Below are 27,262 nucleotides of genomic sequence, written 5' to 3' on the forward strand. Positions count from 1 at the left end.
AGAACCTGGCAAGTACCCAAAAACTAAGTCTATTCCATGTAACCATTGCTAATGGCAGTGGCTATTCTCTAAGTGAACTTAGCAGGTAATGGACTTCTCCTCCAAGAACTTATCCAGTCCTTTTTTAAACACAGCTAAACTAACTGCACTGACCACATCCTCTGGCAACAAATTCCAGAGTTTAATTGTGCGTTGAGTAAAAAAGAACTTTCTCCGATTAGTTTTAAATGTGCCCCATGCTAACTTCATGGAGTGTCCCCTAGTCCTTCTACTATCCGAAAGAGTAAATAACCGATTCACATCTACCCGTTCTAGACCTCTCATGATTTTAAACACCTCTATCATATCCCCCCTCAGTCGTCTCTTCTCCAAGCTGAAAAGTCCTAACCTCTTTAGTCTTTCCTCATAGGGGAGTTGTTCCATTCCCCTTATCATTTTGGTAGCCCTTCTCTGTACCTTCTCCATCTCAATTACCGTATTTTCCGGCGTATAAGACGACTTTTTAACCCAAGAAAATCTTCTCAAAAGTCGGGGGTCGTCTTATACGCCGGGCACACCTGCTCTCTGACCAGTTTCTCTCAATCACACACATATGCTCTCAATCAAATGCATTCTCGCACTTACACACAGGCAGGGTGGCTGCTTCTCTCTCTCTCTCTCTCTCACTTCCACCCCCACCCCCGAGCACAAATAGTAGCTGCATCACCTCCTCCTCCAGCCCCCGCAGGCCAAGAAAGAAGAAACCCATCGGCCGCGGGAGGCTCATGCTGCTCTCTCCTTTCCCGATTACCAGCTCCTTCGACTGCTCGGGGCCGATGCTACTATTTTTTCATGCGGCACGGCTTTCTCCTTCCCGCGCACCGCACTGCCGTTGCCGCTGGGCTATCAGCACGTTCAAGCCCAGCGGGAACGGCAGCAGTGCAAAAAAAAAAAAAAAAAAAAGCTGTGGCATCCGCGGCTGGCCTTGTCTTCTTCCCGCCCCCCCCCCCCCTTTGAACCGGAACAGGAAGTGATGCGCGGGAAGAAAGAGCCGTGCCGCGTGAAAAAATAGCAGCGGCGCAGCAGCATCGGCCCCCGAGCAGTCGAAGGAGCCGGTAATCGGGAAAGGAGAGAGCAGCATGAGCCTCCCGCGGCCGATGGGTTTCTTCTTTCTTGGCCTGCGGGGGCTGGAGGAGGAGGCTGCTGCAGCTACTATTTGTGCTGGGGGGGCGTGGAAGTGAGAGAGAGAGAGAAGCAGCCAGCCTGCCTGTGTGTAAGTGAGAGAGAGAGAGAAGCAGCCAGCCTGTGTGTAAGTGAGAGAGAGAGAGAGAGAAGCAGCCAGCCTGTGTGTAAGTGAGAGATAGAGAGAGAGAAGCAGCCAGCCTGTGTGTAAGTGAGAGAGAGAGAGAGAGAAGCAGCCAGCCTGTGTGTAAGTGAGAGATAGAGATAGAGAGAGAGAAGCAGCCAGCCTGTGTGTAAGTGAGAGAGAGAGAGAGAAGCAGCCAGCCTGTGTGTAAGTGAGAGAGAGAGAGAGAGAGAGAGAAGCAGCCAGCCTGTGTGTAAGTGAGAGAGAGAGAAGCAGCCAGCCTGTGTGTAAGTGAGAGAGAGAGAGAGAAGCAGCCAGCCTGTGTGTAAGTGAGAGAGAGAGAGAAGCAGCCAGCCTGTGTGTAAGTGAGAGAGAGAGAGAGAGAGAGAGAGAAGCAGCCAGCCTGTGTGTAAGTGAGAGAGAGAGAGAGAAGCAGCCAGCCTGTGTGTAAGTGAGAGAGAGAGAGAGAGAAGCAGCCACCCTGCCTTGTGTAAGTGAGAGAGAAAGAGAGAGAGAGAAACAGCCAGCCTGTGTGTAAGTGAGAGAGAGAGAGAGAAGCAGCCAGACTGTGTGTGAGTGAGAGAGAGAGAAGCAGCTAGACTGTGTGTAAGTGAGAGAGAGAGAAGCAGCCAGCCTGTGTGTAAGTGAGAGAGAGAGAGAGAGAGAGAGAAGCAGCCAGCCTGTGTGTGAGAGAGAGAGAGAGAAGCAGCCAGCCTGTGTGTAAGAGAGAGAGAGAGAGAGAGAGAAGCAGCCAGCCTGTGTGTAAGTGAGAGAGAGAGAGAAGCAGCCACCCTGCCTGTGTGTAAGTGAGAGAGAAAGAGAGAGAGAGAAGCAGCCAGCCTGTGTGTAAGTGAGAGAGAGAGAGAGAGAGAGAGAGAGAGAGAGAGAGAGAGAAGCAGCCAGCCTGTGTGTTAGTGAGAGAGAGAGAGAGAGAGAGAAGCAGCCAGCCTGTGTGTAAGTGAGAGAATGCATTTGATTGAGAGCATGTGTGTGATTGAGAGAAACTGGTCAGCGAGCTCATGTGTGTGAGAGACAATGAAAGTGACTGCTCAGAGAGATGACTGATGTGTATGTGAGTGTGAGAGAGAGAAAAAGCATGGAAGTGAGAAATCTGGGTATGTGAGAAAGCATGGGAGTAAGAAGCCTGATTATGTGAGAGAGAGCATGGGAGCGGGAGGACTGGCTGTGTGTGTGTGTGCGCGTGCATGAGAGAGAGACTGGTTGATAAGGTGACGGTGTGTGTGAGAGAAAGAGACTGCTGTGTGTGAATGTGAGAGAAAGAATGTGATTCAGGGAATGAGAAGCCTGTGCACGTGGAGAGTGAGCATGGAAATGAGAGAGAGACTGGTGTGTGTGTGTGTGAGACAGAGAAAGTGATTATGAGAGTGAGAAGCCCGTATATGTACGGTAAGCAGAACACGGGAGTGGGAAGCCTGTGTGTGTGTATGGCATGAGAGAAACTGTTCAGGAAGGTGTCTGGTGTGTGTGTCAAAGACTGTTTGGGAAATGATTGGTGCGTGAGAGACAGAAACTGGTCATGGGGGCATGACTGGTATGGTGTGTGTGTGTGAGAGACATGGGCCCTAAGGAAGAGGAAGAGGAATAGGAGAGCTGCTGGAGGGGGCAAGGAAAGGTGGCTTTTTAAGTTTATTTTTCTTGATTGACTGCCATTTTAATTATTTAATATTATGTGATGTGTCTGCTTTTTTGAAATATTTTATTGGTGTTTGGAGAATGTTTAATAGTTTTTATGAGTTTTTAATTGTTGGATGTTATTCTGTTCATAGCTGTTTTGAAACATTTATTCTGCTTATTAGTATAGTTTTACAATTATTTATGTGTGGGGATCTATAGCTGCTTGCTAGTTCTGTTTTCCTAATAAGAGGTATATTGGTTTTTAGGGCCTGATATACGGTATTTGTAGTGTTGCCTTTTCATAGATAGGGTTGCTCCTGTTTGAGTGTAAAATTATTTTTTTTCTTAAAAATATGTATAAAAAAGGGGGGGTCGTCTTATACGCCCAGTCGTCTTATACACCGGAAAATACGGTATATCTTTTTTGAGATGCGGCGACCAGAATTGTACACAGTATTCAAGGTGCGGTCTCACCATGGAGCGATACAGAGGCATTATCACATTTTCCGTTTTATTCATCATTCCTTTTCTAATAATTCCCAACATTCTGTTTGCTTTTTTGACTGCCGCAGCACATTGAACCGACGATTTCAATGTGTTATCCACTATGACACCTAGATCTCTTTCTTGGGTTGTAGCACCTAATATGGAACCCAACATCGTGTAATTATAGCATGGGTTATTTTTCCCTATATGCATCACCTTGCACTTATCCACATTAAATTTCATCTGCCATTTGGATGCCCAATTTTCCAGTCTCACAAGGTCTTCCTGCAATTTATCACAATCTGCTTGTGATTTAACTACTCTGCACAATTTTGTGTCATCTGCAAATTTGATTATCTCACTCGTCGTATTTCTTTCCAGATCATTTATAAATATATTGAACAGTAAGGGTCCCAATACAGATCCCTGAGGCACTCCACTGCCCACTCCCTTCCACTGAGAAAATTGCCCATTTAATCCTACTCTCTGTTTCCTGTCTTTTAGCCAGTTTGCAATCCACGAAAGGACATCGCCACCTATCCCATGACTTTTTACTTTTCCTAGAAGCCTCTCATGAGGAACTTTGTCAAACATCTTCTGAAAATCCAAGTATACTATATCTACCGGTTCACCTTTATCCACATGTTTATTAACTCCTTCAAAAAAGTGAAGCAGATTTGTGAGGCAAGACTTGCCCTGGGTAAAGCCATGCTGACTTTATTTATTTATTTATTGTTTTTGTTATACCGAGTTTCATGATAGGCATCACATCAACCCGGTTTCCATTAAACCATGTCTTTCTATATGTTCTGTGATTTTGATGTTTAGAAACACTTTCCACTATTTTTCCTGGCACTGAAGTCAGGCTAACCGGTCTGTAGTTTCCCGAATCGCCCCTGGAGCCCTTTTTAAATATTGGGGTTACATTTGCTATCCTCCAGTCTTCAGGTACAATGGATGATTTTAATGATAAGTTACAAATTTTTACTAATAGGTCTGAAATTTCATTTTTTAGTTCCTTCAGAACTCTGGGGTGTATACCATCCGGTCCAGTGGTCCAGTGGTTCAGTTTCAGTTATTTCAGTTACGTTATGCGGGTAACTTTAATCCTAACCGGCTATATTCAAGCAGAACGGTTCAGTTTCAGTTACGTTATGTGGATAACTTTAATCCTAAGCGGCTATATTCAAGCAGAACGGTTCAGTTTCAGTTACGTTATGCGGATAACTTTAATCCTGAGCGGCTATATTCAGGCAGAACGGTTCAGTTTCAGTTACGTTATGCGGATAACTTTAATCCTGAGCGGCTATATTCAAGCAGAGCGGTTCAGTTTCAGTTATTTCAGTTACGTTATGTGGATAACTTTAATCCTAAGCGGCTATATTCAAGCAGAGCGGTTCAGTTTCAGTTATTTCAGTTATGTTATGTGGATAACTTTAATCCTAAGCGGCTATATTCAAGCAGAGCGGTTCAGTTTCAGTTATTTCAGTTACGTTATGCGGATAACTTTAATCCTAAGCGGCTCTATTCAACAGAGCGGTTCAGTTTCAGTTATTTCAGTTACGTTATGCGGATAACTTTAATCCTAAGCGGCTATATTCAAGCAGAGCGGTTCAGTTTCAGTTACGTTATGCGGATAAATTTAATCCTAACCGGCTATATTCAAGCAGCGCGGTTCAGTTTCAGTTATTTCAGTTACGTTATGTGGATAACTTTAATCCTGAGCGGCTATATTCAAGCAGAGCGGTTCAGTTTCAGTTACGTTATGCGGATAACTTTAATCCTAAGCGGCTCTATTCAACAGAGCGGTTCAGTTTCAGTTATTTCAGTTACGTTATGCGGATAACTTTAATCCTAAGCGGCTATATTCAAGCAGAGCGGTTCAGTTTCAGTTACGTTATGCGGATAAATTTAATCCTAACCGGCTATATTCAAGCAGCGCGGTTCAGTTTCAGTTATTTCAGTTACGTTATGTGGATAACTTTAATCCTGAGCGGCTATATTCAAGCAGCGCGGTTCAGTTTCAGTTACGTTATGTGGATAACTTTAATCCTAAGCGGCTATATTCAAGCAGAGCGGTTCAGTTTCAGTTATTTCAGTTACGTTATGCGGATAACTTTAATCCTAAGGGGCTATATTCAAGCAGAGCGGTTCAGTTTCAGTTATGTTATGCGGATAACTTTAATCCTAAGCGGCTATATTCAAGCAGAGCGGTTCAGTTTCAGTTATGTTATGCGGATAACTTTAATCCTAAGCGGCTATATTCAAGCAGAGCGGTTCAGTTTCAGTTATGTTATGCGGATAACTTTAATCCTAAGCGGCTATATTCAAGCAGCGCGGTTCAGTTTCAGTTATTTCAGTTACGTTATGTGGATAACTTTAATCCTAAGGGGCTATATTCAAGCAGAGCGGTTCAGTTTCAGTTATTTCAGTTACGTTATGTGGATAACTTTAATCCTAAGGGGCTATATTCAAGCAGAGCAGTTCAGTTTCAGTTATTTCAGTTACGTTATGCGGATAACTATAATCCTAACCGGCTATATTCAAGCAGAGCGGTTCAGTTTCAGTTATGTTATGCGGATAACTTTAATCCTAACCGGATATATTCAGGCAGAGCGGTTCAGTTTCAGTTATTTCAGTTACGTTATGCGGATAACTTTAATCCTAAGCGGCTATATTCAAGCAGAGTGGTTCAGTTTCAGTTACGTTATGCGGATAACTTTAATCCTAAGCAGCTATATTCAAGCAGAGCGGTTCAGTTTCAGTTATTTCAGTTACGTTATGCGGATAACTTTAATCCTAAGCGGCTATATTCAAGCAGAGTGGTTCAGTTTCAGTTACGTTATGCGGATAACTTTAATCCTAAGCGGCTATATTCAAGCAGAGTGGTTCAGTTTCAGTTATTTCAGTTACGTTATGTGGATAACTTTAATCCTAAGCGGCTATATTCAAGCAGAGCAGTTCAGTTTCAGTTATTTCAGTTACGTTATGCGGATAACTTTAATCCTAACCGGCTATATTCAAGCAGAGCGGTTCAGTTTCAGTTATTTCAGTTACGTTATGCGGGTAACTTTAATCCTAAGCGGCTATATTCAAGCAGAGCGGTTCAGTTTCAGTTATTTCAGTTACGTTATGTGGATAACTTTAATCCTAAGCGGCTATATTCAAGCAGAGCGGTTCAGTTTCAGTTATTTCAGTTACGTTATGTGGATAACTTTAATCCTAAGCGGCTCTATTCAAGCAGAGCGGTTCAGTTTCAGTTATTTCAGTTACGTTATGTGGGTAACTTTAATCCTAAGCGGCTATATTCAAGCAGAGCGGTTCAGTTTCAGTTATTTCAGTTACGTTATGCGGGTAACTTTAATCCTAAGCGGCTATATTCAAGCAGCGCGGTTCAGTTTCAGTTATTTCAGTTACGTTATGCGGATAACTTTAATCCTAACCGGCTATATTCAAGCAGAGCGGTTCAGTTTCAGTTACGTTATGCGGATAACTTTAATCCTAAGCGGCTATATTCAAGCAGAGTGGTTCAGTTTCAGTTACGTTATGCGGATAACTTTAATCCTAAGCGGCTATATTCAAGCAGAGCGGTTCAGTTTCAGTTATTTCAGTTACGTTATGCGGATAACTTTAATCCTAAGCGGCTATATTCAAGCAGAGTGGTTCAGTTTCAGTTACGTTATGCGGATAACTTTAATCCTAAGCGGCTATATTCAAGCAGAGCGGTTCAGTTTCAGTTATTTCAGTTACGTTATGTGGATAACTTTAATCCTAAGCGGCTATATTCAAGCAGAGCGGTTCAGTTTCAGTTATTTCAGTTATGTTATGCGGATAACTTTAATCCTAAGCGGCTATATTCAAGCAGAGCGGTTCAGTTTCAGTTACATTATGCGGGTAACTTTAATCCTAAGCGGCTATATTCAAGCAGAGTGGTTCAGTTTCAGTTATTTCAGTTACGTTATGTGGATAACTTTAATCCTAAGCGGCTATATTCAAGCAGAGCAGTTCAGTTTCAGTTATTTCAGTTACGTTATGCGGATAACTTTAATCCTAACCGGCTATATTCAAGCAGAGCGGTTCAGTTTCAGTTATTTCAGTTACGTTATGCGGGTAACTTTAATCCTAAGCGGCTATATTCAAGCAGAGCGGTTCAGTTTCAGTTATTTCAGTTACGTTATGTGGATAACTTTAATCCTAAGCGGCTATATTCAAGCAGAGCGGTTCAGTTTCAGTTATTTCAGTTACGTTATGTGGATAACTTTAATCCTAAGCGGCTATATTCAAGCAGAGCGGTTCAGTTTCAGTTATTTCAGTTACGTTATGTGGATAACTTTAATCCTAAGCGGCTATATTCAAGCAGAGCAGTTCAGTTTCAGTTATTTCAGTTACGTTATGCGGATAACTTTAATCCTAACCGGCTATATTCAAGCAGAGCGGTTCAGTTTCAGTTATTTCAGTTACGTTATGCGGGTAACTTTAATCCTAAGCGGCTCTATTCAAGCAGAGCGGTTCAGTTTCAGTTATTTCAGTTACGTTATGTGGATAACTTTAATCCTAAGCGGCTATATTCAAGCAGAGTGGTTCAGTTTCAGTTATTTCAGTTACGTTATGTGGATAACTTTAATCCTAAGCGGCTATATTCAAGCAGAGCGGTTCAGTTTCAGTTATTTCAGTTATGTTATGTGGATAACTTTAATCCTAACCGGATATATTCAAGCAGAGCGGTTCAGTTTCAGTTATGTTATGTGGATAACTTTAATCCTGAGCGGCTATATTCAAGCAGAGCGGTTCAGTTTCAGTTACGTTATGCGGGTAACTTTAATCCTAAGCGGCTCTATTCAAGCAGAGCGGTTCAGTTTCAGTTATTTCAGTTACGTTATGTGGATAACTTTAATCCTAAGCGGCTATATTCAAGCAGAGTGGTTCAGTTTCAGTTATTTCAGTTACGTTATGTGGATAACTTTAATCCTAAGCGGCTATATTCAAGCAGAGCGGTTCAGTTTCAGTTATTTCAGTTATGTTATGTGGATAACTTTAATCCTGAGCGGCTATATTCAAGCAGAGCGGTTCAGTTTCAGTTACGTTATGCGGATAACTTTAATCCTAAGCGGCTATATTCAAGCAGAGCGGTCAGTTTCAGTTATTTCAGTTACGTTATGTGGATAACTTTAATCCTAAGCGGCTATATTCAAGCAGAGCAGTTCAGTTTCAGTTATTTCAGTTACGTTATGCGGATAACTTTAATCCTAACCGGCTATATTCAAGCAGAGCGGTTCAGTTTCAGTTATGTTATGCGGATAACTTTAATCCTAAGCGGCTCTATTCAAGCAGAGCGGTTCAGTTTCAGTTATTTCAGTTACGTTATGCGGATAACTTTAATCCTAAGCGGCTATATTCAAGCAGAGCGGTTCAGTTTCAGTTATGTTATGCGGATAACTTTAATCCTAAGCGGCTATATTCAAGCAGAGCGGTTCAGTTTCAGTTATTTCAGTTACGTTATGCGGATAACTTTAATCCTAAGCGGCTATATTCAAGCAGAGCAGTTCAGTTTCAGTTATTTCAGTTACGTTATGTGGATAACTTTAATCCTAAGCGGCTATATTCAAGCAGAGCGGTTCAGTTTCAGTTATGTTATGCGGATAACTTTAATCCTAAGCGGCTATATTCAAGCAGAGCGGTTCAGTTTCAGTTATTTCAGTTACGTTATGCAAATAACTATAATCCTAACCGGCTATATTCAGGCAGAGCGGTTCAGTTTCAGTTATGTTATGCGGATAACTTTAATCCTAAGCGGCTATATTCAAGCAGCGCGGTTCAGTTTCAGTTATTTCAGTTACGTTATGTGGATAACTTTAATCCTGAGCGGCTATATTCAAGCAGAGCGGTTCAGTTTCAGTTACGTTATGTGGATAACTTTAATCCTAAGCGGCTATATTCAAGCAGAGCGGTTCAGTTTCAGTTATTTCAGTTACGTTATGCAAATAACTATAATCCTAAGCGGCTATATTCAAGCAGAGCGGTTCAGTTTCAGTTATGTTATGCGGATAACTTTAATCCTAACTGGATATATTCAGGCAGAGCGGTTCAGTTTCAGTTATTTCAGTTACGTTATACGGATAACTTTAATCCTAAGCGGCTACATTCAAGCAGAGTGGTTCAGTTTCAGTTACGTTATGCGGATAACTTTAATCCTAAGCGGCTATATTCAGGCAGAGCGGTTCAGTTTCAGTTATGTTATGCGGATAACTTTAATCCTAACTGGATATATTCAGGCAGAGCGGTTCAGTTTCAGTTATTTCAGTTACGTTATGTGGATAACTTTAATCCTAAGCGGCTATATTCAAGCAGAGCAGTTCAGTTTCAGTTATTTCAGTTACGTTATGCGGATAACTTTAATCCTAAGGGGCTATATTCAAGCAGAGCGGTTCAGTTTCAGTTATGTTATGCGGATAACTTTAATCCTAACTGGATATATTCAGGCAGAGCGGTTCAGTTTCAGTTATTTCAGTTATGTTATGCGGATAACTTTAATCCTAACCGGCGATATTCAAGCAGAGCGGTTCAGTCTGGAAGTTATTTCAGTTAGGTTATGAGTATGTGATAGCTTCAGTGGGAGATTTGTCCTGCTGAATATCCAGCACAATTTATCCGATCGCGTTTCTGAATATTCACCCCTTTGCATGTGCAGTGAGGAGCAGCCAGGGCCTTGTCCTGTTGGTGGAGGGGGAGGAGGGATGTGTCCTTGTGTGCATGCATATCTGACAGTGGAGGAGTGAGGGGGAAAGGCAGCCATCAGAGACCGGGGCTCTCCCCTCTCGTGTGGGTGTCCTGGCTTATTGCCTTGTCTGTGTGGGTGTGAGGAGCTCTGCACGCTGCGGGCAGAGGGAGGGACAGATGTCTGTGGATGTGTGCCAGACCCTGCCTGTGCTCCCAGAGTTCTCAGAGCTGGGACTCTGCCTCTGTAGGGATTTGGGATTGGAAGCCTCCCGCGCTGCCGATCCGCGTATGCTGGTTCTTTTCCCGGAGTGATATTCCTGCTGTAGTGTTTGAAATTGATGATTGTGAGTGACGAGTCCCCTTCTCCTTCATTACCTCCCCCCCTCCTATGTTAACAAACAGAAAGTATCTAATCCCCAGTATCAATATACTCACGGCTACAGCCTTCATCCATCCCTGGGAGCACAGTGGGACTGTCACACCCCCACTCTCCTGGGGTTCAAACACAATGTTACCAAGTGATAGGATCCCGGCCAGGATCGTCTGCATGTCCACCTGCTCCTGAAACACAGCACAGCAACACCATCAGAGAGACCATGAACTCACATCTCTAGATCAGGATGTACAAATGGATCCTGTAACACAGCACAGCAACACCATCAGAGACTGTGAACTGAAACAGGTCCTTCGTGAGGCCTCGCCTTGAGTACTGTGCTCAGTTCTGGAGACCGTATCTCAGGAGGAACAGAGATAGTATGAAGGCGGTCCAGAGAAGGGCGACCAAAATGGTGTGAGGTCTCCATCAAATGACTTATGAGGAGAGGTTGAAGGACCTAAATATGTATACCCTGGAAGAGAGGAGATGCAGAGGAGATATGATACAGACCTTCAGATACCTAAAAGGTTTCAATGATGCACAATCAACAAACCTTTTTGAAAGTATTTCTAAGGGGCACGGGATAAACACTGCGGATCCCTAGGTGCTAGAGGATGGAAATGAAAAGAGTGCATGGGGGTAACTTGCTTGCGTGGTGGATACTACCCTTAACCAATAAGCCTTCTCATGGGGGTAACTTGCTGGCGTGGCAGATACTACCCTTAACCAATAAGCCTTCTCACGGGGGTAACTTGCTGGTGTGGCGGATACTACCCTTAACCAATAAGCCTTCTCATGGGGGTAACTTGCTGGTGTGGCAGATACTACCCTTAACCAATAAGCCTTCTCATGGGGGTAACTTGCTGGTGTGGCGGATACTACCCTTAACCAATAAGCCTTCTCATGGGGGTAACTTGCTGGCGTGGCAGATACTACCCTTAACCAATAAGCCTTCTCATGGGGGTAACTTGCTGGTGCGGCAGATACTACCCTTAACCAATAAGCCTTCGCATGGGGGTAACTTGCTGGTGCGGCAGATACTGCCCTTAACCAATAAGCCTTCGCATGGGGGTAACTTGCTGGTGTGGCGGATACTACCCTTAACCAATAAGCCTTCTCATGGGGGTAACTTGCTGGTGCGGCAGATACTACCCTTAACCAATAAGCCTTCTCATGGGGGTAACTTGCTGGTGTGGCGGATACTACCCTTAACCAATAAGCCTTCTCATGGGGGTAACTTGCTGGTGTGGCGGATACTACCTTTAACCAATAAGCCTTCTCATGGGGGTAACTTGCTGGTGTGGCGGATACTACCTTTAACCAATAAGCCTTCTCATGGGGGTAACTTGCTGGTGCGGCAGATACTGCCCTTAACCAATAAGCCTTCTCATGGGGGTAACTTGCTGGTGTGGCGGATACTACCCTTAACCAATAAGCCTTCTCATGGGGGTAACTTGCTGGTGTGGCGGATACTACCCTTAACCAATAAGCCTTCTCATGGGGGTATCTTGCTGGTGTGGCGGATACTACCCTTAACCAATAAGCCTTCTCATGGGGGTAACTTGCTGGTGTGGCAGATACTACCCTTAACCGATAAGCCTTCATACTGTTGATGCAACTCCATCATTGCTCTCTGCTTCAATGGCAGAGGGAAAAGAGGAAAAGCTGAATTAGCAGCAACAATAAGGGCCCTGATTTTTACGATCTGGGAAACTGATAAATACGGGGGTGAATGCGTGGCAGATACTACCCTAAGCTTGCTGGGCAAACTGGATGGAATATTTGGTCCTTTTCTGCCATCATTTCTATGTTTCTATGTATGAAACCTATAGATCAGTATGTACAGAGGAATCCTGAAACACAGTACAGTGACACCATCAGAGAGATCATCAACTGAAACCTTTAGCTTATGATGTACAGAGAAATCCTGTAACACAGCACAGCAACACCATCAGAGAGAACATCAACTGAAACCTTTAGCTTATGATGTACAGGGGAATCCTGTAACACAGCACATCTAAGGCTAGAAACAACAATGCAAACCTTCAAAACAAAACTTAAAAATGGCTTTTCCAAAAAGCTTTCACAACAACCACCTAATACCCCTGCCAATGCTACCATGCGAAACGACACTAGATAAGGACATATAAGTCACATTTCAATATGCATGTTATTATACGACAAGACACTCAACAAGACGTATTGTCGTAAATGACCCATACAACATCCTTTCCAAAGACGCTACGTAGGATGTACTGCAGTCTCTGTTTCAGGTTTAATCTCCTGGTAAGAATTTAATAGTAAAGTTGCAATGTTAAATAAGTTAATTACAATGTTAAATAAGAATAATTTGCAATGTTAAATAAGACTATATTGATATTACAATGTAAAACAGGAAGCCCTTACTTCTTGAATACAGTTACAATGTAAACCGATGTGATATTCCAAATTGAACACCGGTATAAAAAAACTAATAAATAAACAATGCTGGGAAAACAGAACAAGCCGGACAACTGCTGCCCCGCTAGAAGAAACCCCCAAAAGCCAGACTCCGTTTGCAATGAGACACTGGAGAAACAGAAACAGCAATGCATTTCCTCCTGTGCTGTGCAAAACACAAAGAATCAGAGAGACACATTTCCCAAAGCTGAAGGAAAATCCGAGACTGACCATAAAAGAATGAGCAGGAAAAAGTGAGCACGGAGAGGAGAAAGAGCAGCGAGAGCAGCAGAATCTGTGGGATCCTGCCACCAGGCCACGCAGGGTTTGTAGTAGCGTTTGACAGTTACATGCCTGCTTCTACACATACAGAAAAGAAGGTGATACTGAAATAGAAGGTAACACAAACTGCATTTAAATAGAGGGCTCTTATGCAGCTAAACAAGTCGTGCAACGTTACAGGATACACCTTCTGCACACAGGTCCCTAACGCTCATGAGATCCCCCGGGGATGTTGCCCCTTTCTCTGCAGGACTTAGGGGGCTGAAAATCCACCTGGAGGCATTCATCCTCTATGGGGAAAATGCTTCAGAACTCAGCCCAGTGTGAGCAGAGACCATGCGCACCAGCACCCAGGGATGGAGAAGGGGATTCCTCTCCTGCCTTTTCCCACTCAGAGCTCTCAGTAGCAGGTGGCCATGCACCTCGTAGGTAATGCTCCAGCAGTACCCAGACAGATCACCTGGGAACATCCTGGGAACCGCATGCTGTGCATTCTGAACATGGAGCATTTACCCAGTTATCCAGACCCCCCCCCCCCCCCCCACTTCCATCAAAATTCTTCTCCCTAAACCTGAGAAAGTGCTGGGAACACTGCATGGACTTCAACAGCCCAAGAAGTGCAACTTCCAGCCCGTCCTGCTTCCCCAGCACTGCGAGTGTCTACAAATAAACGCACACTTTTACACCAACAGCAGACAGGCGTGCAGGGGAAGAGCAGAGTAGGCACTCACTTTTCTATTTTAAACAATATGCAAGGAAGTGTAAGCGTGGAAATGAGGCCTTCCAAAGAGAGAATTTGTGCAAATACTCAGCCAAGCACCAAAGATTTTCAAAGCAAACGATGGTGAGGTCAATCTACAGACGTTACTGCTATGAGGGGAGCTATTAAATGACCTTAACCTATGGATTAATTTGGCAATAAACAGAGAAAGCATCCAGCCCTTGAAGTACACGTGCATGCATGAGACCATGTGCATCTCCGTGAGGCAGGAGAACATACCTGCTCCTGGAAGCCCACCATGTCCATAGCATTGCACACACCCTGGTACTTCTCCCTCCAATGTGCAGCCTGCTCTGCATCCCCATATGTCTGGTTAATGTACCTGCAAATAAAGAGACACTGAGTACAATCTGCACACACATTCCCACCACCACACCAAATCCCCTCCAATCCTCCTCTATCCCACACTCTCCTAATGCAGCCTTCCTCATTCTACCCTCCTGCTCCACCCAACACTCTACTGCAGCCTTCCTCATCCTACCCTCCTGCTCCACCCAACACTCTAATGCAACCTTCCTCATCCTACCCTCCTGCTCCAGCCAACACTCTAATGCAACCTTCCTCATCCTACCCTCCTGCTCCAGCCAACACTCTAATGCAACCTTCCTCATCCTACCCTCCTGCTCCAGCCAACACTCTAATGCAACCTTCCTCATCCTACCCTCCTGCTCCAGCCAACACTCTAATGCAACCTTCCTCATCCTACCCTCCTGCTCCACCCAACACTCTAATGCAACCTTCCTCATCCTACCCTCCTGCTCCACCCAACACTCTAATGCAACCTTCCTCATCCTACCCTCCTGCTCCACCCAACACTCTAATGCAACCTTCCTCATCCTACCCTCCTGCTCCACCCAACACTCTAATGCAACCTTCCTCATCCAACCCTCCTGCTCCACCCAACACTCTAATGCAACCTTCCTCATCCTACCCTCCTGCTCCACCCAACACTCTAATGCAACCTTCCTCATCCTACCCTCCTGCTCCACCCAACAATCTAATGCAACCTTCCTCATCCTACTCTCCTGCTCCAGCCAACACTCTAATGCAACCTTCCTAATCCTACCCTCCTGCTCCAGCCAACACTCTAATGCAACCTTCCTCATCCTACGCTCCTGCTCCACTCCAGTCTCTCCTAATGCAGCCTACCCCAGCCTACCCTCCTGCTCCATAAGAAAATGCCATACTAGGTCAGACCAAAGGTCCATCAAGCCGAGCATCCTGTTTCCAACAGTGGCCAATGCAGGCCATAACAACCTGGCAAGTACCCAAAAACTAAGTCTATCTCATACTACTGGTGCTAGTAATAGCAGTGGCTATTTTCTAAGCATGAACTCAGAAAAAGGGAACAGAACTGGCGCAGGAATCCTTCGTCCTCAAACCTATCGTCTTTTAAATCTCTCATGCACCAATACAGGATCGCCATTCTTCTGACAAAAAGAGATTTCTATTCCCAGAAAATCCACAACTTCATCTTTGATCCAAAAGCCCTTTTCTCCCTGGTTTCTTCGCTCACCAAACCACCAGTTCCAGCAATTCCAGATGACAAAGCAGCACTCAAATCCATTGAACTTGCCAACTATTTCAAGGATAAAATAGCTAACTTACTTGCCTCCTGCATAGTGAAAACATCTCCTGGCCAACCACATCCTCTCCTCGTAGCTCCGCCTCTCATCTCCAAGTCTAAGCAATTACTAAGTTATTTACTCTTTCGGATAGTAGAAAGACTAGAGGGCACTCCATGAAGTTAGCATGGGGCACATTTAAAACTAATCGGAGAAAGTTCTTTTTTACTCAACGCACAATTAAACTCTGGAATTTGTTGCCAGCGAATGTGGTTAGTGCAGTTAGTATAGCTGTGTTTAAAAAAGGTTTGGATAAGTTCTTGGAGGAGAAGTCCATTACCTGCTATTAAGTTCACTTAGAGAATAGCCACTGCCATTAGCAATGGTTACATGGAATAGACTTAGTTTTTGAGTACTTACCAGGTTCTTATGGCCTGGATTGGCCACTGTTGGAAACAGGATGCTGGGCTTGATGGACCCTTGGTCTGACCCAGTATGGCATTTTCTTATGTTCTTATGTTCTTACCCACTGCCTCATCGCCTCATACGGCATGCCTTGAGGAATTCGAATCTACTTCCTCTCTAGAAATAGAAACTCTACTAAGGAAACTAAAGCCAACCTCCCACCCATTGGATGCAATTCCAACCAATCTTCTCATAGCGATTGCCAGTGAAGTCTCCAAGCCTATCTCGCAAATCATCAATGCCTCCTTAGCCCAGGGTCATGTCCCAGACCCACTCAAACTTGCCATCTTAAAACCCCTACTAAAAAAAACAAACCTCTCCACAGACAACCCAGCAAACTTTCGCCCGATTGCAAACCTTCCAATCATCGCTAAGATTCTGGAAAGAATAGTCAATAAACAACTCTCCGAATTCCTGGACAATAACAACATCCTTTCTCCAGCACAACTTGGATTTCGTAAAGCTAGAAATACGGAATCCCTCCTTTTCTCTCTTTCAGACAACATCCTCATGAACCTAGAAAGGAAACAGCCCTGCCTGCTCATTCTCCTAGACTTATCGGCCGCATTCGACACAGTGAACCATCAGTGTCTCATTGAAAGACTAACGTAATTCGGCATCAAAAACACTGTCCTAAATTGGTTCAAATCCTTCCTTCAGAATAGGCAATATAAAGTCAAGATCAACAGCAAAGAATCCCCCTCTTTCATCTCCACCCTTGGAGTTCCACAAGGATCATCGTTATCCCCCACATTATTCAACATCTATCTTCTCCCGCTTTGCAAACTTCTTTCTGAGCTTAAGCTAACCCATTACCTATATGCAGACGACGTCCAAATCCTGATACCGATTACCGACTCTCTGCAAAAAACCGTTCTCCGTTGGAACGCCTGTCTACTCTCCATTAATAACCTCCTCTCGAACCTCAATTTGATACTCAACGCCGACAAGACAGAGTTCCTACTAATCACACAAGATGGTAGCATACCGCTAAACAACCTACAACAGTCAGTGTTTCCTTCCTTTTCCCCCAAAGTCAGAAACCTCGGGGTAATCATGGACAGCCAAATGAGCTACACAGGCTTCATCAACAACACGGTAAAGGAGTGTTACTTCAAACTCCAAGTTCTAAAAAGGCTAAGACCCCTCCTCCATTTCCAGGATTTCAGGTCAGTCTTACAATCTATCATTTTCTCAAAAATTGATTATTGTAATGCACTTCTTCACGGCCTGCCAGATATCTCAGTTAAGCCGCTCCAGTTGTTACAGAACACAACCACAAGGATTCTCACAAAATCCAATAAAAGGGACCATATAACCCCGATTTTAAAGAAGTTACATTGGCTCCCAATAAAGTTCAGAATCCTTTATAAACTATTAACAGTTACTCACAGGGCCATTCACAACATCACTCCACTGGACCTCACAATTCCTTTGCAACTCCACTCCTCCTCCCGTCCTCTAAGACTAGCCCAGAGAGGTACTCTTCAAGCATCTACTATCAAAACGTCCTTAAGCAAAAGAGCTTTGTCCGCTTCCAGCCCCAAGCAATGGAACCTGCTCCCACCTGACCTAAGGCTTGAACAATGTCCAATCACCTTCAAGAAGAGACTTAAGACACTGCTGTTTGGCCAAGCTTTCCCATAACCACTTTTCCTCCTCAGCCCCACCTGTCTGTCCTGACCTAAGCGTTCCCTTAAGTATCCTAAGTATTTGTAACAAAGCCGCCATTTTCATCCCCTTCTCACCCCTTTAACCAACCCCGCCATACCGGTTTTTTCACCCTTCGAGTACATCTCACCACGCTTTCACTTCAACTTCTCCCATATGTTGTTTTTACAAGTTTTATCTCCACTCTGTTCAATGTAATTCAAAAAACTTTCACTGTTTTATCCCAAGTTATGCTTATCCATGTTTCTCCACCTTGTTCAATGTAAGACAAGACTATGTCATTGTTGTCGTTTGCTGGTTGTAATGTAAACCAAAAGTGATAATTAATTCTGTTAATTGAACCTTGGTATATAAAAGTTATAAATAAATAAATAAATAAATAAACAAACTTGATTAATAGCAGGTAATGGACTTCTCCTCCAAGAACTTATCTAAACCTTTTTTAAACCCAGCTACACTAACTGCACTAACCACATCTCCTGGCAACCAATTCCAGAGTTTAATTGTGCATTGAGTGAAAAAGAACTTTCTCCGATTAGTTTTAAATGTGCCACATGCTAACTTCATGGAGTGCCCCCTAGTCCTTCTATTATCCGAAAGAGTAAATAACCGATTCATATTTACTCGTTCTACACCTCTCATGATTTTGAACACCTCTATCACATTCCCTCTCAGCTGTCTCTTCTCCAAGCTGAACAGCCCTAATCCCTTCAGCCTTTCCTCATAGGGGAGCTGTTCCATTCCCCTTATTTTGGTTGCCCTTCTCTGTACCTTCTCCATCGCAATTATATCTTTTTAGAGATGTAGTGACCAGAACTGTACACAGTATTCAAGGTGCGATCTCACCATGGAGCAATACAGAGGCATTATGACATTTTCTGTTTTATTCACCATTCCCTTTCTAATAATTCCTAACATTCTGTTTGCTTTTTTGACTGCCGCAGCACACTGAACCAACAATTTCAATGTGTTATCCACTATGATGCCTAGATCTCTTTCTTGTGTTGTAGCACCTACTATGGAACCCAACATTGTGTAATTATAGCATGGGTTATTTTTCCCTATATGCATCACTTTGCACTTATCCACATTAAATTTCATCTGCCATTTGGATGCCAAATTTTCCAGTCTCACAAGGTCCTCCTGCAATTTATCACAATCTGCTTGTGATTTAACTACTCTGCACAATTTTGTGTCATCTGCAAATTTGATTATCTCACTCGTCGTATTTCTTTCCAGATCATTTATAAATATATTGAAAAGTAAGGGTCCCAATACAGATCCCTGAGGCACTCCACTGCCCACTCCCTTCCACTGAGAAAATTGCCCATTTATTTAATCCTACTCTCTGTTTCCTGTCTTTTAGCCAGTTTGTAATCCAAGAAAGGACATAGCCACCTATCCTGTGACTTTTTACTTTTTCTAGAGGCCTCTCATGAGGAACTTTGTCAAACGCCTTCTGAAAATCCAAGTATACTATATCTACCGGTTCACCTTTATCCACATGTTTATTAACTCCTTCAAAAAGGTAAAGCAGATATGAGGGGCAAGACTTGCCTTGGGTAAAGCCATGCTGACTTTGTTCCATTAAACCATGTCTTTCTATATGTTCTGTGATTTTGATGTTTAGAACACTTTCCACTATTTTTCCCAGCACTGAAGTCAGGCTAATCGGTCTGTAGTTTCCCGGATCGCGCCTGGAGCCCTTTTTAAATATTGGGATTACATTAGCCATCCTCCAGACTTCAGGTACAGTGGATGATTTTAATGATAGGTTACAAATTTTTACTAATAGGTCTGAAATTTCAATTTTGAGTTCCTTCAGAACCCTGGGGTGTATACCATCCAGTCCAGGTGATTTACTACTCTTCAGTTTGTCAATCAGGCCTACCACATCTTCTAGGTTCACCGTGATTTGATTCAGTCCATCTGAATCTTTACCCATGAAAACTTTCTCCAGTACGGGTACCTCCCCAACATCCTCTTCAGTAAACACCGAAGCAAAGAAATCATTTAATCTTTCCGCGATGGCCTTATCATCTCTAAGTGCCCCTTTAATCCCTCGGTCATCTAACGGTCCAACTGACTCCCTCACAGGCTTTCTGCTTCGGATATTTTTTTTTTTTAAGTTTTTACTGTGAGTTTTTGTCTCTATGGCCAACTTTTTTTCAAATTCTCTCAAACTATCTTATCAAAGTCTTATATTTAACTTGCCAAAGCTTATGCATTATCCTATTTTCTTCTGTTGGATCCTTCTTCCAATTTTTGAATGAAGAACTTTTGGCTAAAATAGCTTCTTTCACCTCCCCTTTTAACCATACCGGTAATCGTTTTGCCTTCTTTCCACCTTTCTTAATGTGTGGAATACATCTGGACTGTGCTTCTAGGATGGTATTTTTTTTTAACAATGATCATGCCTCTTGCACACTTTGTTTTCTAAGTATTTTCCCTCATTTTATCAAAGTTTCGCTTTTGAAAGTTTAGCACAAGAGCAGTGGATTTACATACTGTCTCCCCTTCCAGTCATTAATTCAAATTTATTTATTTAAAGGCTTTTATATACCGATGTTCATGTACTGGTACATATCACGTCGGTTTACATAGAACCAAAGTTGGAAATTACATCGAAAAAAGGGTACAAATAACAGGGCTAACTTCGTAAGAACTTATAGATAAAGCTGAGAACGACTTAAAATTATTACAAATAACAAATAACAGTCAACAAACTCGGATTTACGACAGACTTAATAAGCATGGTTATTAAAATTTGATCATATTATGATCATATTGCCAAGCAGCCCCACCACTGTTACTTCTCTCACCAAATCCTGTGCTCTACTGAGAATTAGATCTAAAGTTACTCCCTTTCTCTTCGGTTCCTGAACCATTTGCTCCATAAAAATGTCATTTATTCCATCCAGGAACTTTATCTCTCTAGCGTGTCCCGATGATACATTTACCCAGTCAATATTGGGGTAATTGAAGTCTCCCATTATTACTGCACTACCAATTTGGTTAGCTTCCCTAATTTCTCTTAGCATTTCACTGTCCGTCTCACCCCACACTCTCCTACTCCATCCTACCATTTTCTAATTGTTTTCCCTTCCTCTCCTACATTTTTATCATTCTGTACATCACTTTCACAGCACCTGTAAAACTGTCATGCTAATAAAGTTATCTGAATCTGCATCCATCCTATTCCCACCCATCCTGTCCCACCCAGGACTCTCCTAATCTACACCACATCCTTCATCCATTGTATCCTACTCCTTTCCAAATGACCTTGCCCCACTCAATCATCATACTGACACTACTATTCTATCCAGTCCCTCCCAGTGATCCTACACAATCCCACACCTTCCTAAATCACCCCTACCCCACCACCTAGCTTGACCCAGCTCATACACCATGCCACACCATTCTACATCACTTGACCCCTGCCGCTACAAAGTACACTCTGCCCAAGAGCCCTCTCTCACCCTGATATTACAACCCCAATGCCACTTTGCTAATGCACCCTCCCCATCTCACCTGTGCTCTCTAATTTTACTTCCCCTCTCCACCCTGTCTCTCCACATTCTCTGCCATACCAACCCCACTTCTACCCGGAAGGCACTCTCCCATTTTGACCCTACTACTTTCCTCTCCTCTGATTCAACCCAACTCAATGCACAACAGCTCCACCCGTCCCCTGCTCCTACCCTCCACTATCCTTTTCCAACCCCATCATCTACCATACCCAACCTCAATTCCACTTACCCAGCCTCCTATATGGCTGTTCCACCTTGCTACCACTTCTTTTCTATCTATAACCCTTCTTCCCTCTCAATCAATTAAACTAATATCTAATCTCAACCCTCCTATTCCACCTCTTCTCCAAGTTAAACAGCCCTAAACTCTATAAGAAAGGCTAACGAGGTCGTTCAGCTTGGAGAAGAGATGCTGATGGGAGATATAAAAGAGGTCTACAAAATCATGAAAAGACTTGAACAAGTTAATGTAAATCGGTTATTTACTCTCTCAGATAATAGAAGGACCAGGGGGCACTCTATGAAGTTAGCAAGTAGCTCATTTAAAACAAATTGAAAATTCTTTTTCACCCAACGCGTACTTAAGCTCTGGAATTAATTGCCAGAGGATGTGATTATGGCAGCTAGTGTAACTGGGTTTAAAAAAACGTTTGGATACGTTCCTAGAGAAGAAGTCCATTAACTGCTATTAATTAATAAGGAATACTAAGTTGAGACTTATTTAATATTTGGGTACTTCCCAGGTACTTGTGACTTGGATTGGCCACTGTTGGAAACAGGATGCTGGGCTTGATGGACCCTTGGTCTGACCCAGTATGGCAAGTCTTAGGTTTTTATGTTCTTACCTCTTCCCCCTGATCTCCACACTGCCTTTTCCATTCTGAGTCCTATCCCAATCACATTGCACTTCACATGACCTTCACATTTCCCTTACACTGATGCCCCATCTTCCACCTTCTGTTCGTCTATAGCACTCCCAATCTACCTCTAGACAATAGATGGCAGCCCACTGGGAACAGAGATTGCCTAAGCCAATATTAAGCAAACTCCTTTACTGTCTCTTTTGAGGGGTAGGTTGTATTGCATTTAACACCTCCAATCACTTACAGTACTTGTCTCCTGTTTAGAAAGCTCTCTCAACATTCCCCTTCAGTTTCAACACTGCCCCAATAACATCATCCTTGATCCATTAATATGTGGAGAAATAGAGTAATGCAAAAGATAAGGACCATTCCCTTTACACCTACAACACTAGGGATCCTCTCTTCTTATCCCGGACTTTCCCTTCTCTTCTTCACCACTGAGATCCTCTCTTCTTATCCCAGGCTTTCCCTTCTCTTCCTCACCACCAGGGATCCCAGGCTTTCCCTTCTCTTCTTCATCACCAGGGATCCTCTGTGCTTATCCCAGGCTTTCCCTTCTCTTCTTCATCACCTGAGATCCTCTGTGCTTATCCCAGGCTTTCCCTTCTCTTCTTCATCACCTGAGATCCTCTGTGCTTATCCCAGGCTTTCCCTTCTCTTCTTCATCACCTGAGATCCTCTGTGCTTATCCCAGGCTTTCCCTTCTCTTCTTCATCACCTGAGATCCTCTGTGCTTATCCCAGGCTTTCCCTTCTCTTCTTCACCACCTGAGATCCTCTGTGCTTATCCCAGGCTTTCCCTTCTCTTCTTCACCACCTGAGATCCTCTGTGCTTATCCCAGGCTTTCCCTTCTCTTCTTCATCACCTGAGATCCTCTGTGCTTATCCCAGGCTTTCCCTTCTCTTCTTCATCACCAGGGATCCTCTGTGCTTATCCCAGGCTTTCCCTTCACTTCTTCATCACCTGAGATCCTCTGTGCTTATCCCAGGCTTTCCCTTCTCTTCTTCATCACCTGAGATCCTCTGTGCTTATCCCAGGCTTTCCCTTCTCTTCTTCATCACCTGAGATCCTCTGTGCTTATCCCAGGCTTTCCCTTCTCTTCTTCATCACCTGAGATCCTCTGTGCTTATCCCAGGCTTTCCCTTCTCTTCTTCATCACCAGGGATCCTCTGTGCTTATCCCAGGCTTTCCCTTCTCTTCTTCATCACCAGGGATCCTCTGTGCTTATCCCAGGCTTTCCCTTCTCTTCTTCATCACCTGAGATCCTCTGTGCTTATCCCACGCTTTCCCTTCTCTTCTTCATCACCTCTGTGCTTATCCCAGGCTTTCCCTTCTCTTCTTCATCACCTGAGATCCTCTGTGCTTATCCCAGGCTTTCCCTTCTCTTCTTCACCACCTGAGATCCTCTGTGCTTATCCCAGGCTTTCCCTTCTCTTCTTCATCACCTGAGATCCTCTGTGCTTATCCCAGGCTTTCCCTTCTCTTCTTCATCACCTGAGATCCTCTGTGCTTATCCCAGGCTTTCCCTTCTCTTCTTCATCACCTGAGATCCTCTGTGCTTATCCCAGGCTTTCCCTTCTCTTCTTCATCACCTGAGATCCTCTGTGCTTATCCCAGGCTTTCCCTTCTCTTCTTCACCACCTGAGATCCTCTGTGCTTATCCCAGGCTTTCCCTTCTCTTCTTCACCACCTGAGATCCTCTGTGCTTATCCCAGGCTTTCCCTTCTCTTCTTCTTCATCACCTGAGATCCTCTGTGCTTATCCCAGGCTTTCCCTTCTCTTCTTCATCACCTGAGATCCTCTGTGCTTATCCCAGGCTTTCCCTTCTCTTCTTCATCACCTGAGATCCTCTGTGCTTATCCCAGGCTTTCCCTTCTCTTCTTCATCACCTGAGATCCTCTGTGCTTATCCCAGGCTTTCCCTTCTCTTCTTCATCACCTGAGATCCTCTGTGCTTATCCCAGGCTTTCCCATTTCTTCTTCATCACCTGAGATCCTCTGTGCTTATCCCAGGCTTTCCCTTCTCTTCTTCATCACCTGAGATCCTCTGTGCTTATCCCAGGCTTTCCCTTCTCTTCTTCATCACCTGAGATCCTCTGTGCTTATCCCAGGCTTTCCCTTCTCTTCTTCATCACCTGAGATCCTCTGTGCTTATCCCAGGTTTTCCCTTCTCTTCTTCATCACCTGAGATCCTCTGTGCTTATCCCAGGCTTTCCCTTCTCTTCTTCACCACCTGAGATCCTCTGTGCTTATCCCAGGCTTTCCCTTCTCTTCTTCATCACCTGAGATCCTCTGTGCTTATCCCAGGCTTTCCCTTCTCTTCTTCACCACCTGAGATCCTCTGTGCTTATCCCAGGCTTTCCCTTCTCTTCTTCATCACCTGAGATCCTCTGTGCTTATCCCAGGCTTTCCCTTCTCTTCTTCATCACCTGAGAACCTCTGTGCTTATCCCGGGCTTTCCCTTCTCTTCTTCATCACCTGAGATCCTCTGTGCTTATCCCGGGCTTTCCCTTCTCTTCTTCATCACCTGAGATCCTCTGTGCTTATCCCGGGCTTTCCCTTCTCTTCTTCATCACCTGAGATCCTCTGTGCTTATCCCAGGCTTTCCCTTCTCTTCTTCATCACCTGAGATCCTCTGTGCTTATCCCGGGCTTTCCCTTCTCTTCTTCATCACCTGAGATCCTCTGTGCTTATCCCGGGCTTTCCCTTCTCTTCTTCATCACCTGAGATCCTCTGTGCTTATCCCGGGCTTTCCCTTCTCTTCTTCATCACCTGAGATCCTCTGTGCTTATCCCGGGCTTTCCCTTCTCTTCTTCATCACCTGAGATCCTCTGTGCTTATCCCAGGCTTTCCCTTCTCTTCTTCATCACCAGGGATCCTCTGTGCTTATCCCAGGCTTTCCCTTCTCTTCTTCATCACCTGAGATCCTCTGTGCTTATCCCGGGCTTTCCCTTCTCTTCTTCATCACCTGAGATCCTCTGTGCTTATCCCGGGCTTTCCCTTCTCTTCTTCATCACCTGAGATCCTCTGTGCTTATCCCGGGCTTTCCCTTCTCTTCTTCATCACCTGAGATCCTCTGTGCTTATCCCGGGCTTTCCCTTCTCTTCTTCATCACCTGAGATCCTCTGTGCTTATCCCGGGCTTTCCCTTCTCTTCTTCATCACCTGAGATCCTCTGTGCTTATCCCAGGCTTTCCCTTCTCTTCTTCATCACCTGAGATCCTCTGTGCTTATCCCAGGCTTTCCCTTCTCTTCTTCACCACCAGGGATCCTCTGTGCTTATCCCAGGCTTTCCCTTCTCTTCTTCATCACCAGGGATCCTCTGTGCTTATCCCAGGCTTTCCCTTCTCTTCTTCATCACCTGAGATCCTCTGTGCTTATCCCGGGCTTTCCCTTCTCTTCTTCATCACCTGAGATCCTCTGTGCTTATCCCAGGCTTTCCCTTCTCTTCTTCACCACCTGAGATCCTCTGTGCTTATCCCAGGCTTTCCCTTCTCTTCTTCACCACCTGAGATCCTCTGTGCTTATCCCGGGCTTTCCCTTCTCTTCTTCATCACCTGAGATCCTCTGTGCTTATCCCAGGCTTTCCCTTCTCTTCTTCATCACCTGAGATCCTCTGTGCTTATCCCGGGCTTTCCCTTCTCTTCTTCACCACCTGAGATCCTCTGTGCTTATCCCAGGCTTTCCCTTCTCTTCTTCATCACCTGAGATCCTCTGTGCTTATCCCAGGCTTTCCCTTCTCTTCTTCATCACCAGGGATCCTCTGTGCTTATCCCAGGCTTTCCCTTCTTTTCTTCATCACCTGAGATCCTCTGTGCTTATCCCAGGCTTTCCCTTCTCTTCTTCATCACCTGAGATCCTCTGTGCTTATCCCAGGCTTTCCCTTCTCTTCTTCATCACCAGGGATCCTCTGTGCTTATTCTGCGCTTTCCTGAATTCTTTTACTGCACCACCTCAAATGCTAGGCTGTTCCATGCATCCACCTCCCTTTCTGTGCAGAAATATGTTTATTGTTTATACGTGTGCAAATATATCTCATGCATATGCATGCCTTGTGTATTTTCTAGGAAGATGTGGAATAGGAAATGTAAATATATAAAATATTCTTTAGAGCTATGCTAAATACGTGACTGACCCAGGAAGTCCCTAAGAATCGGTTTGAGAAGCACTGCTGTAGAGGAAAGACGAGGCAAGAGTGATTATAAGATATTTAAGTACCTCAGTGGTACAAATCAAGCACAAATTCCACTTTTCTGTGGAAAGAGGTCACAAGATGAGACTGAAAAAGGAGACTAAGGAGTAAGAATATTTTTTCCAGAGAAAGAGAGGGGATGCAGCTAACAGCCTCGCAGAAGTGGGTATTGGAGACAAAACCAGTAGCAGAATTCAAGAAAGCCTGAGAGACACAGGGGATCCTTTACTGGTGATGATCAGAACAGGTAACGGAAATCTCTGCCTGACATCCACATCAGCTCTCACATTCTTCCTTTCTGTGATCCCCTCCTGCTCCACCTCCCTCTGCTCCCCTCAGACAAACCTGTACAATGCGGGCTCCAAGACACCGAACATCTCCTTGTCTGCCGCTGACATTCCAGCAAACATATAATAAAAAATGTGAAAGTTTCGCTCTCCGGGATCCTGATGGGACACTCGAGATTTTTCCAACAGATATTCGTTAATCTTAGCACCCTTCACTGCAACAGAAACACAGCAGAGTGAGGATCAGAGGAGGCACCGCACACCCAGCTCCTCACTGTAAGAGACCCACAGCAGAGAGTGAGGATCAGAGGAGACACCGCACACCCACCTCCTCACTGTAAGAGACCCACAGCAGAGAGTGAGGATCAGAGGAGGCACCGCACACCCACCTCCTCACTGTAAGAGACCCACAGCAGAGAGTGAGGATCAGAGGAGGCACCGCACACCCAGCTCCTCACTGTAAGAGACCCACAGCAGAGAGTGAGGATCAGAGGAGGCACCGCACACCCAGCTCCTCACTGTAAGAGACTCACAGCAGAGAGTGAGGATCAGAGGAGGCACCGCACACCCAGCTCCTCACTGTAAGAGACCCACAGCAGAGAGTTAGGATCAGAGGAGGCACCGCACACCCACCTCCTCACTGTAAGAGACCCACAGCAGAGAGTGAGGATCAGAGGAGGCACTGCACAC

General features: G+C 44.3%; 1 protein-coding gene across 1 annotated transcript in view; it reads right to left on the reverse strand.

The window, feature by feature from the left end:
• The window catches only part of LOC115079676 (myosin-IIIb-like), a gene marked incomplete in the record, with an annotated part of 167,255 nt that overhangs the window by 63,026 nt on the left and 76,967 nt on the right, over nt 1-27,262 (reverse strand). The window contains 3 exon segments of the mRNA XM_029583432.1: nt 10,559-10,684; nt 14,221-14,323; nt 26,631-26,787. Of these exon segments, the coding sequence (XP_029439292.1) occupies nt 10,559-10,684; nt 14,221-14,323; nt 26,631-26,787 (386 nt within the window).

The sequence above is a fragment of the Rhinatrema bivittatum genome, chromosome 1, assembly GCF_901001135.1.
Source record: "Rhinatrema bivittatum chromosome 1, aRhiBiv1.1, whole genome shotgun sequence".
Lineage (NCBI taxonomy): Eukaryota > Metazoa > Chordata > Amphibia > Gymnophiona > Rhinatrematidae > Rhinatrema > Rhinatrema bivittatum.